Source organism: Festucalex cinctus, chromosome 2, assembly GCF_051991245.1.
Source record: "Festucalex cinctus isolate MCC-2025b chromosome 2, RoL_Fcin_1.0, whole genome shotgun sequence".
Lineage (NCBI taxonomy): Eukaryota > Metazoa > Chordata > Actinopteri > Syngnathiformes > Syngnathidae > Festucalex > Festucalex cinctus.
This window is the reverse complement of record NC_135412.1, coordinates 3,768,062-3,780,478: the sequence shown is the minus strand read 5'-3', so window position 1 is coordinate 3,780,478 and position 12,417 is coordinate 3,768,062. Positions and strand designations below refer to the sequence as shown.

Sequence of the window (12,417 nt, the reverse complement as noted above, 5' to 3'; positions counted from 1 at the left end):
TCTTGCACAATGCTCGTTTCCACATCGGCAAAGGGGATTTTGGGCAAATTGTCGAGATAGTGTACAATATACTCTGCGATCCATCTTGCTTCTGGCACTTAATAAAAGGACCGGAAGCTAAGATTCACAGTAATGACGTATTTTCCTTTTTTTGCGAAAAGGGTCCATTACGTACAAAAACACAATATTGTGATTTTTTTTTTTTTTTTTTTTTTTTTTTTTTTTTTTTTTTTTTTTAAACACAGTATTGAGCGTTTTTATATAGTATGGTGTAGGGCTAGGTATCGATTCAGATTTCCAAAATCGATTCGATTTGATTCACAAGGGCCCGATTTGAGTCGATTCCCGATTCACAACAATTTTCGGTTCAGTTGAGGAATTCACGCGAGGTATTTTAGACAGTCAAAATGACCAATGCAGCAAATAGTAGAAACTTGTTACTCTAATTTAATGCATAAGTAAAAATATGAATATTTACATTAAGAATTTAATCCATTGCAGTTACATTAATAATCTTTTATCCAACATGGCCTTATAAAAACAAATCATTTAAATCAATTACAACCACATTACAGGCTGTGTAAATAATTGACAAAAAAAAAAAAAAAAAAAAAAAAAAAACGGACTCACAACATTCACATTGTTGTGATATCTATCCATCCATTTTCTGAACCACTTTTCCTCACAAGGGTCATGGGGGTGCTGGAGCCTATCCCAGCTGGCTTCTGGGGGGGATTGTTATATCGATACATTGTTTTATGTATCGATATTGTGATATGAAAAGGCGTATCGATACGATATCGATATATCGATATTTTGAACCCAGCCCTAGTATGGTGAGCTTTTTCATTGCCAACCTCCCCACAATGTTGTGATAATATTTGTAGCATGATGGTCATATCGTGATAATGCCGTCTCGTGACGTTTGGATACCGTTACATCCCTACTTTTATGGCTTCTTTATGAACAACCAAACCATGCAAATAGAAACATGAATGTTCAGCGCCATGGATTTTTTCTTCTTTTTTTTTTTTTTTGATAGAAAGGATGCGCTCAGTCACCAGAGGGCCCCAGAGATCCACCCAAGCGGCCCACACACATGCACAACCACCTGAGCTTCAAACTTCATTGATGTAGAACAGCACACGCACGCACGCACGCACGCACGCGCGCAATTAGGTAAGCTTTACCATGCTTGTGTGACTGCTAGCCCACCTAGCAAGGAGTCAGAACTCAGGCAGGCTTCGGCCTCGTCATAAGCTCTATTATCTGTCACATGCTGCATACACGAACACACACACAAACAAACATTTTTTTTCTTCTCTTCATAGGCGAATCCAGACGTGACTTCAGTTTCATGCAAAATGAACACATTAAAAAAGAAAAAAGAAAAAAGAACGCAGCCGGAAAGAGGACGTGTAGGCGGGGCTGAAAGGAAAGGCAGCGGACGGGTCACCTCGGGGCGGGGTTAGAAACTGATTCGGCTGGAGGTCTGAGACAGCATAAAGATGGTGGAAGGCTGAGAGGCAAGGCACCGACGTTTCATCTGACAGGGGAGCAGCAAGGTCGTAGGAGGGGGACGGAGGAACCAGGAAGTCAGGATGGTGAGGAAAAGAAGGGAAAGGGCAGAAAGTTAAAGCTCAGGACATCAGAGCTATAAAAAGATGTACAGCATTGAAGTGATAGTTATTAAAACTGAAGGGAAGAGTGAGAGAAACATTTTAGGATCAATCATGTTGATTATTAGATCTCTACAAGTAAAGGGAGCTGAGAAAGTTTAGATCACAAATCGTAATATGGATCAAGCAGCTCACTGATGCATTTCTAACTGGCCAATGAATGCACTTCAGGCTGAAAGGATGGGGACAATACTAACTCATTTGCTCCCAAAAACGTATAAATACGTTGTATTTTAAATGTACTAAGTGTCCCAAAGACTTATTTTTACGTTTTTTTTTTTATGTTAGAGCATACAGAAGGCTTTGATGCAGCCTCTCAACTGCAAAGAACATGTGGCGGGAAAAAAATAAATATATACATAAATAAATAAATAAATAAATAAAAACCCAGTAGTACCTGTAATGACAAAAACAGCCAGCAGGTGGCACCAGAGTATAATAGATCAACCAGGGCCATGATGGAAACGAGCTGTTTCCCCACAATTCTAAGCAGATTTGTGAATAATGATGAAACTTAGCTATATTTTAATGCTAATTGCTGCAAAACAGAAACGGAAATATATTTCCTGATGAAAGAAAAGCCTCTAATCTTTCTTTTGGTAGGTTCCATTTTTTTTTTTTTTTTATAGCAATAGAACACAATCTTCTGTGGGCCTTGCAATATCAGTCAAAATCCAGTCAAACAGCTTCCGTGAAAATGAGTTCAGAAAACAGTTTCAAAATCAACACTTTCAGGTCCAGATCTCCAGCACGCCTCTTCGCTAAACACAACTTCGATTGCACTCGTGTGAAATGAAGTAAAAGAGCACGGAAGCGCACACAGAGAGGCTGAGTGACTTACATCCACAAGAGCAGGAACATATCCGAGTCCTGCATACATCTGCTGACCCACAGCCAACAGTTAGACAACGCGCTGTCACAATCTTACCAACTTTTAAACGACACAAATTAATGCTGGAAGCAAATCTGGTACGTTGGGCAAAAAAGGAGAAGCGCTTTACCTGTATACGTTCCGTTGTAGTGGGCCACAGTGTCCTCCAAATGACCTTCTTAAGCACATCTGGCAGAAGACTGGCTGTAACCAACAGTACTATGCTAAGCCAGGCGGGGCCACTGGACAACATCTGCATGAACACGTAGTACATCCTTTGGTAGTTGAGGAAAGGCCTGCGGGGCAAAAGTCACAAAAGTGAGTTTTAACAGCGAGAAGAGCTCATCATGACATCGAAATATGATGTGGTACAAAAAAGCTACCAGATGATCCCTCCCCACAGCAGAGAGAACACCACAAAGAAGATAAGCGAGCCCCATATGACAAAGTGGTTGATCCAGGTCCAGTAATGTGTGTCCAGGGCCAACTGGAAGCAGACAGACGTGTCAAATGCATGCGAGCGTGAGTGAGTGTTTGTGCATTTGAGTACCTTGAATGTAACTGTGAAGACCAGCACTGTAAAAACCAGCGTCCCAAAGGTCCAATTTCCAAACATCTGCAGAGAGGGGAAAAAAAAAAAAAGAAAAAAAGGTTTTCTTGTTCAAGTCCAAGTCATAAATCATTTTAATTGTACAAAACAAACATTGTGGAGTAACATATGTGAGGAATATGTGCACAAAATCAGCACAAGTCAATCAATCAAACAGATGGTGAACAGCAACATGAAGCAGAGGGAGGGACAACAGCGGTTGTAAAAATGATACCAGAGTATGCAGTTGGCAAATTAACGCAATTTGGAGCAATTAAATAAGCAACATAACTTTGGCCTGTTTTTTTTGTTGTTGTTTTTTTTTTTTTTTAAATAATTTGTTTTTATTGAGCATCATACATGCATGAAAATTTACGTTTTCTTTACACTAATGTGTGAATACATTTAATATACCGGTAATGCCTTTAAAAAACCCCAAAACAAAACAAAACAAAATTCTGCAGTAACAACTAATTCCCCCCATCCCGAGAACTTTACGAGGCACACAGTTATAAACTAAAGAACTTGGAATTAAACTGAACCTGAAAACATGATAAAATTATTTTAATGAGCATTTGGAAGTAAGGAAAATATGAAATACTGTACGCTAATATTAAAGTGTACAATACGTACTTTTGCAATCTGTACCAATTCATTGAGTTTAAGATGACGTAACAAAACTGGCTGATATGTTTATCAAGTAGGAATATTTTAAGGCCTTTCAAGTATGTCACTATTGGGTTCCAAACAGAAAAGAATCTATCCCTGGACCTCTTAATTTTTCTGCATATGACTGTTGGGTTCTGCACAAAGTAAGAAAACATACTTTTTTGCCAGGTGAATCCATTTCAATTCTCCCACCAAGGTCATAATAGCTAATGGCCATTAGTGGATAGAATACAACATGAACAACAAATTCACAAGGTGCCAAGCAACCTTTCAAACACTTCACTTCCCTTTATGGTAACAACAACAACAACAACAACAAAAAGTCCTTGAACAGTACTTACAATGTAGCTTCTCCACTTGATAATTCTTTCGTTTAAGAATGGATACAGACAAACTATATCTTTGATCACACCTGATCAGTTTTAACCTGTAATTACATCATTCATATAAATTATGGCTGTGCACAAATCGGAGGTGACTCATAATGAGATGCAAACTGGCTGTTAAAAACCAAAGACAAATCAGAATTTTTGGATTCAAGCCGGAACGGGTCATAGCGTATTGTCCCGTGTAGTGTCACAGAAGAATGTTTGGGTGGCAACGCTCACGTCTCAGTATCACATATGCACGTGAGGGGTGCACATGCGTGGAAGCGCGTTACATTCGAGCACAATGCGCGTTTGCGTGTCACGCAGTCAGTCAATAAAGCCCAGCTAGGCAGTGTTTCAACGCCTCTTTGTCTTTGTTACTTCGCCATATCAGCATACGAAGGTGGTTTGGCAACCTGGATGAAGGAGACGAAGGTTAGCTTCGTGCTACCCAGCTGGTATGACGCAATACAGATGGATTTACTGGACCAAATCAAGAAGAACAAAATGTATTCTATCATTGGTCAGCATTTGATGGAGGGATCCAGGAAGTTGACAAAAGCCATTTTAAACTAAAAAAAAGAAAACCTTTATGTAGGTTAACGCCACTCCGTCAACACACCAGTGTACGCTTCGGTTCAATACATAGCTACATCTTCAACTACCGCATTTTCCGCACTATAAGGCGCACCTAAGAGCCTTCAATTTTTTCAAAAGCTGACCATGCGCCTTATATACGGATCAATATTGAGCCGCAACAGGTCTCGCCGTCAAGACGCTATCGGTGACGCGCATGCGCAGAAGATCCCGCCATCTTGGATCGCTAGCTAATACTAATACTTTACCTCAGAGAAAATAAAATGGCTGTTTATTCATTTTGGGAGTTGTCAGAAAGCTGGATTGTAATCTATTAATAAAGTTTGACTAACCTATCTGACTGTTTTGTTGACATTCCCTTTAGCGCAGCACCATCTAATGGATACATAACGTAATTCCAGCCTCTACTGTAGCGCCTTATATATGGAAAAAGTTTTAAAATATGTCATTCATTGAAGGTGCGCCTTATAGTGCGGAAAATACGGTACTTACAGTGTATGTACCTCGGACTTCAACTGTGAACCCTACAGGCTACATCACACAAAAAGAGAACAAAAATGGATCCCTAGAGTTGTCCTTTTTTTGAGAGTGCTCACTAATTGTACAAGAGAGGTTTGAAATATGAGTAAACATGGGCATGAGTGAAAATGCTACTAGCCTACAGCTGGTGTGTCTACAGCAAGCATCAAGAGAGGGATATGAGATGAGAGGTGAGCGGTTCTGTATGAGGCAGTGCGATGGGTCAAACTGGGGATCTGGATTGGTGACAGTGAGACGTGGACAGGCTTACCATCTGCGTGTTGGTTGTCATTAGCTGGGAGGAGGAAAAAGAGAAGCATAAAGAAAAGGCAACAAAAAGGTAAGAAGAGAGAAAAACGAAGGCCAGAAAAAGGAAATCATAACAAACTGAACAATAGTTTGGCAGCTGGAGAAAAAAATTAAAAATAAACCGATGCAAAGAAAAATAATCCAAGAAGCTGCAAAGTTTTAGGACAGTAACAACAGCCAAGAATGAAAGGCGGCAGACTGATGGTGGTGACATTTGAGCAGACAGTCTTAATGTTCTCTGATATCTAACACTCAGCTGGCATTACAGTAGATCTGCACCTGATCACTGTGCGTGACTAAACCAAAATAAACTAGTTAGACAACTGCCTCAAACTGTTTGTGCATGACTTTGTACTACCTGCTATTATTTCCTCACCTGAGCCTATTTTTGTTCTGCTCGGTTAATTGTTTTGGTGACCTCAACTGTGACTTGTGAAATAGACTTAGCAAGAGTGTGTTGTTGTGGACACATTGCTGCTACCTGTCCATTGCTGGTAAAGGTGGTGTTGTCAAACAGGAAGTAAGCGCCAAAGAACATCACAATGGCGTCATATGCACCTAATACAGTCCAGTATATGAAGATGGGCCACCGCAGTAATGAGTTCTTGGCAATGTCTCTGTGGAGGTAAGGACAAACCGTGATGTGATGTTGAGCAATAACACATCCACTAATCAATACTTCATTCGTCTCCTTTTGGAGGAGCTACAGATCAGGATGTTATGAGGTCATCTGAGGGAGTTACTTTTGATTTAGTAAACAAATTGGAGATTTGTTTTTTTTTTTTCCAACCAATGTTATGTCCAACTTTGGACTAGGTACAGTTATGTAAAAAATATTTGGACAATGTTCCACCCCCCCCCCCCCCACATTTAAACAATGAATTTCAAATAAAACATCTCAAGTGAAATTGGAGTGTAGAATTTCAGCTGTCCAACAAAAATATGTATAGTCGCCAACTTATGCATAGTATAATTGATGTTCACGTTCAGTGGCCGAAAAGTGACATTTTGGTTCCGTTAATTCATTATGGCGGTGTATATAAAACATTGTCCAATTACTTCTGGAACGACACATAACTATTGTTTGCTGGTTAAGTGTTTTTGGATAAGTAAATTCGGCAGCGTGTTTGAGTCACGCAGAAAATGTCCGTCAGATGACCACATCCTACAGTCAACCTTGTGACTAATCCGCAGAGAAGGAAGTGAGTCAACTTTGGCCAACCTGTACAAAGTTGGGTCCTTCTTCAGGATGTCCATGTTGATGTGCTGCTCGATGAGACTGTAGACCAGAATAGGCAGCGAAGTGAAGCTGATGTTGTACAGAGTCAAGTAGGCTGTATCATACAGTGGCTGAGGACGAGGGAGAGACAAATGATACGTTTGAGTTGTGGTGTCGTTTTGCGCTTTGCCGTGTTTGTGTGAGCGCATCTCAACCTGTTGTGAGAAACCGCAGAAGAACTGGTATAAGAACTGCGGAAAGATGAAGCAGACATTCTGGGGGAAGGGAAGCGGAAACATGGTCGGTCAACTGCACTTTGCCGGAAAACAAAACACGATCCGCGCTGCATGTGACTGTACCTTGTAAAAGAAGTACTGTACAAGTTCAGAGATGCGTATGTAGTAATAGTGTCCGTGGACAAGCAGAATCTTTTTGAGGTGTTTGAATTTCGGGATGGCATAGTCACTGTTCCTCACTGCCTGACGTCCCTCTTTACCCATGATACCTGAGGGACAAGACCAGCTATTTTGACCCTTGAACTTTACATTACTTGCAAGCGTAAAGTGTGGGGGAAAAAAAAAAAAAAGTGTTAACCTATGCCGACATGAGCTTCAAGGATCATGCTGACATCATTGGCTCCATCTCCAATGGCAAGCGTGATTGGATGCTCCTTTGACGTCTTGATCAGCTTCACAATCTAGAAAGAAAGAAAAAAAATCCAAGGTGAGCCAATGAGTGAAAAGCAGTAATCTTTACTCTCCTATTTTTAGGACATCATCAGATACAGAGGCTGACAGAGATGGGCACAAGTCTCTAAGGCCAAGTCTGAAGTCTGATCCTCAAGTGGCAAGTCAAGATCAAGTCTAAATTTCAAGTTCAAGTCAAGTCTCAAGTCCCTGACCACGTGTCCAAGTCTTGGTAGCACTTAGCACCCTGACTCACCTACCTGGGTGTGTTTTCTAATGTCTAATAAAATAAGAGGTCTGAAATGAACGGTATTTGCAATGGTAATTTGAACTCCACACACTTTGCATATAAAATGTCTCGTCGTGTCGCTGGATAAAATGTTGAAAAGCAAAAGCGACAACAAATGGCAGCTGAGCATTGCAGCGGCCTGTTGCTCCACTTTGTCATGCTGGTGATTGCGTGTTGTTGCATTTGTCTACTATTATGTCGACTCATTAACACAGGATGTTGCTTGGGTGCATGGAAAGCTAGGGGGGGAGAGAGAAGAGAGGAGAGAGAAAGAGATAAAGAGAGAGAGAGACACACATACACACACACACAGCGACAGAGAGAGACAGAAAGAGAGAGAGAGATACAGACAGAGAGAGATAGATACAGAGAGAGAGAGACAGAGAGAGAGACAGGCAGAGACACACCAATAGAGATACCGATAGACAGATAGATAGAGAGAGAGAGAGAGACAGACAGACAGACAGACAGACACCAAGAGAGATACCAATAGACAGAGAGTGAGAGAGAGAGAGAGAGAGAGAGAGAGAGAGAGAGAGAGAGAGAGAGACACACCGATAGTGACAGAGAGAGAAAGAGACAGAGAGAGAGAAAGAGAGACAGACAGAGAGAGAGATAGACACACCAAGAGAGACACCGATAGAGAGTGACAGAGAGAGAGAGAGAGAGAGAGAGAGAGAGAGAGAGAGAGAGAGAGACAGACACACCAAGAGAGACACCGATAGACACCGATAGAGAGTGACAGAGAGAGAGAAAGAGAGACACCGATAGAGAGTGACAGAGAGAGAGAAAGAGAGACACCGATAGACACCGATAGAGAGTGACAGAGAGACACCGATAGTGACAGAGAGAGAAAGAGACAGAGAGAGAGAAAGAGAGACAGACAGAGAGAGAGAGATAGACACACCAAGAGAGACACCGATAGAGAGTGACAGAGAGAGAGAGAGAGAGAGAGAGAGAGCGAGAGAGAGAGACACACACCAATAGACACCGATAGAGAGTGACAGAGAGAGAGAAAGAGAGACACCGATAGACACAGAGAGAGAGTGACAGAGAGAGAGAAACAGAGAGAGAGAGAAAGACAGAGAGAGAGAGAGAGAAACAGAGAGAGAGAGAGAAAGACAGAGAGAGAGAGAGAGAAAAACAGAGAGAGAGACACCGATAGACACAGATAGAGAGTGACAGAGAGAGAGAGACAGACAGACACAAATAGAGTGACAGAGAGAGAGAGACAGACAGACACAGATAGTGACAGAGAGAGAGAGAGAGAGAAAGAGAGAAAGAGAGAGAGAGAGAGAGAGAGAGAGAGAGAGAGAGAGAGAGAGAGAGAGAGAGAGAGAGAGAGAGACGGAGACACACCAAGAGAGACACCGATAGAGAGTGACAGAGAGAGAAAGAGAGACAGACAGACAGAGAGAGAGAGATAGACACACCAAGAGAGACGCCGATAGACACAGACAGAGAGAGACAGAGAGAGAGAGAGAGAGAGAGAGACACAGAGAGAGAAACAGAGAGAGAGAGAAAGACACAGAGACAGAGAGACAGAGAGAGAGAGGGACCTAAGCTGCACCATTGGTAGTAATAAGAGAAAAGAAGAGCAAGCCACACCTTAGAGACTCGTAATGTTCACGAGTCAAAAAAAGAGAGTCAAGTCTAGAGTCTTTAGTGGACGAGTCTAAGTCGAGTTGCAATTCTCAAAATATAGTCACTCAAGTCTCTCACAAGTCCGTGTCCGAGTTGTGAGTCCCTATCTGTGGGCTGAGATGACTTTTTTTGCACCTGCGCTTTCTGAAGCGGTGCCATTCGACAGCAGAGTACGGCACTGCAGTTGCGGCAAATTTCGAGGAAAATCTCTTTGTAGTTCCCCGAGTTGGATTCCTCCTGGCCCGGCTTCATAACCGTTGAGAGGGTCGCTCCATCGATGATGAGGCCGTAGTCCATGTAGTCGCCTGATAAACTGCACAACCACAAATCAGACACGCTGCGCACCAACTACACGACTTTCAGCTGCTGACGTGGTTCAAAACATGCAAACACACCCGGAAATGTCCCTGCTCATGCCACCGTGCTGCCTGAGGACGGTTCTGCTCAGATCAAACAGGACATCGTGAAGGCTCTGCTCTTCTGTGCGCTTGGTGGTCAGCTCCAGGATATGCGTGTTGCGGTGGAAAAGCTTGCTGGCGTAGCAGGTGGCGGCCGCCGTCTCCATCTTGTCACCAGTCAGCACCCACACCTTCATACCGGCCTTGTGCAGAGATTCAATGGTGTCTGCCGCTTTTTCTTGCAGTCTGCAAGAAACAAAAGGAGGGCCAAACAACGTTTTCTCTGCTTCAATCTGCAAAGTACAAAGTGACCTGAAATACTCTCTTAGCTAACATTAGTGGTGTTTCCATCCACCTATTTTTGCTTCTTTTGAATTCCTAAATAGAGTTTTCCAAGTACCGTAGATTAGAAAAAAAAACGTACACAAACTCAAAACTTGATTGTGTTTTATCAATTTATATTAACCTCTAAGCTGGAAAAAATAACTCACAAATTGTTCAAGGGTCCAACCTTCATTTGACTGATTTAACAAGGTTATCAAGTTATCCTGATAAAAATCATCAAAAACCGATGTGATGCCGCCAAGGCGTGCTCAAAGTTAATTTAAATTTTACATTTGAGTCTCCTACAATTAATGAATCAATTGATTATGAGTTTCATGAATTAATAATTATCAATTCAATAATTAATTGACTCCATTTGCACAACACTAGTCACAAGTCAACGCCTGTGGGCAATTTAGAGTGTTAAATGTAACCTAGCATGCTTGCTTTGGGATCGGATGAGGAAGCCTGAGCACCTGGAGAAAAACTCACAGAAGCACGGAGAGAGCATGCAAACTCCACACAGAATGCTCAGAGTGAAATTTACCGAGACTACATCCCAAATGAGTTAGACGAGACCAAAATGGCAGTTGCCATCTACCTGTCCTCCACAGCGGTGGCTCCCAGCAGGATGAGATCTTTCTCAATGATGTCGTACGCCTCCGCCAGCCGTTTGTCCCTGTCCTGTAGCGCCAACTTGGCTTGACTCAACAGCAGGCACACCTCTTGGTACTGTGCTGGACTGAGAGGCCGATAGGCCACACAGAGTGTCCTAAGACCCTCCTTGGGAGACATTCAGTTGACGCGGAATGAATGCAGAAGGGAGATCCAGTGCAGCATGTCTTTGATCGTGTGTCTGTGGGTGCTCTCACCACTGCGTTGTGCTCCACCCGAGCTCTGACTTGATCCACCTTGCCTGATACAACCCTTGGGAAGATAGACGAGTCTGCTCCTTTGCAGAATAGGTATAGTTCACCTTCACACATGGGCACATAAACAAAGAAGAACTATATAACATAAAAAAAATCTGAAATGAGTAAGTCAAACAGAATAGACATTACCATTGCTGGCCTTGACAATGACGCTCATCCTCCGTCTAACCGAGTCAAAGGTCAGAACTTCAAGGAGTTCAAACCTGATTGGGAAGGAAGACAACAATGTAACTGAACTACATCCAATCAACCATTTACAAGATTAGTGCTGGGTATTGCCGCCAACCTCACGATATGATACGTATCACGATACAGGGGTCGCGATACATATGTGTCCCAATACTTGATCTTCAAGGCGATACGTATCCCGATATATTACATTAATTTTCTTGCATTTTATAATAACAATCATATGTATGCCTAAAGGATATGTTTGTCATGCTGACTGACAAAAATATTTTTGTTAGCAGCTCTTCTGGTTTATAGTGTTGTTCCGATACCGACACTGGTATCGGCAGAGGTGCCGATACTGCATTAAAACAGTGGTATCGGTATCGGTGACTACTCAGAAGTAACATGCCGATACCATTAATTCCAACGCTAATATAGGATTTTGGATGCAGCATCTTGTGTGTTACTCGTGCACAACATTCACTGATATGTTCACTGCATCTAAGATATCCTATTGGCCCTTGAATGCTCTGAACCAATGGCAGGACAGCTTTTTCATGTTGCGGAAAAAAAACCCTTAAGTATCGGTATCGGCCGATACTGCAAAGCTGGGTATCGGTATCGGGAGCCAAAAAACGGTATCGGAACAACACTACTGGTTTACCCTAAAGCCTGGTCTAAATTTGCAGTGTTCACAGACACACGGGAACATTCATTAATAGGCATGAGCCAATATGAGCAAAAATATCAAAGTATTAAAATTACAGCTCTAAAATGTGCTTATTTGAAATATTTGGGGAAATAAAAACAGCATTTTTTTTTTTCATGTGACACATTTTATTTCGTTTTTAAACAAAATATAGGAAAACTGGTACGTTAAGACACGTGCCATGTTACGTTTATAAGTAAATAAATGTTGATATTCTTCCTCTGCTTTCATTTTTCTTAGCAAGACAGTGTCCAATTACTGGTGAGCTATTTTTGCATTAATTGAAGGCAATTAACTTCAAAGACGCTGCTGGTTTGTATTTTTTAGCTACAACGTAAGCTGCAAAGGCAAACGTCAACTGCCTATTTAACGTTAACGAGCAATATCGATTCTGACGCCTGCGTATCGATACGTGTATTGTAATGAGGCCTGCAACCATATATT

General features: G+C 41.9%; 2 protein-coding genes across 12 annotated transcripts in view; one reads left to right on the top strand and one right to left on the bottom strand.

Moving 5' to 3' along the window:
• Positions 1–1,166, top strand: part of LOC144013431 (transcription factor Sox-1b-like) — a 76,792-nt gene extending 75,626 nt beyond the window's left edge. For all 3 annotated transcript variants that reach the window (XR_013282243.1, XR_013282242.1, XR_013282244.1), the window contains one exon: positions 1,043–1,166. The gene's annotated coding sequence lies outside the window, so the exon portion shown is untranslated. The remainder of the gene's footprint in view (positions 1–1,042) is intronic.
• Positions 1–12,417, bottom strand: part of atp11a (ATPase phospholipid transporting 11A) — a 39,647-nt gene that overhangs the window by 4,567 nt on the left and 22,663 nt on the right. For 3 of the 9 annotated variants that reach the window (XR_013282239.1, XM_077512289.1, XM_077512291.1), the window contains exons 17-30: positions 11,223–11,296; positions 11,034–11,137; positions 10,763–10,944; positions 9,835–10,083; positions 9,575–9,752; positions 7,415–7,517; positions 7,180–7,325; positions 7,036–7,095; positions 6,824–6,951; positions 6,083–6,218; positions 5,564–5,587; positions 3,101–3,166; positions 2,934–3,037; positions 2,681–2,846 (exon numbers count right to left, since the gene is read on the bottom strand). Coding sequence is in view for 6 of the 9 variants with exons in the window: in XM_077512289.1 (XP_077368415.1) it covers positions 2,681–2,846; positions 2,934–3,037; positions 3,101–3,166; positions 5,564–5,587; positions 6,083–6,218; positions 6,824–6,951; positions 7,036–7,095; positions 7,180–7,325; positions 7,415–7,517; positions 9,575–9,752; positions 9,835–10,083; positions 10,763–10,944; positions 11,034–11,137; positions 11,223–11,296 (1,720 nt within the window). In the remaining 3 variants the exon portion in view is untranslated. The other 6 variants (XM_077512293.1, XM_077512292.1, XR_013282241.1 and 3 more) reach the window with 6 other exon arrangements.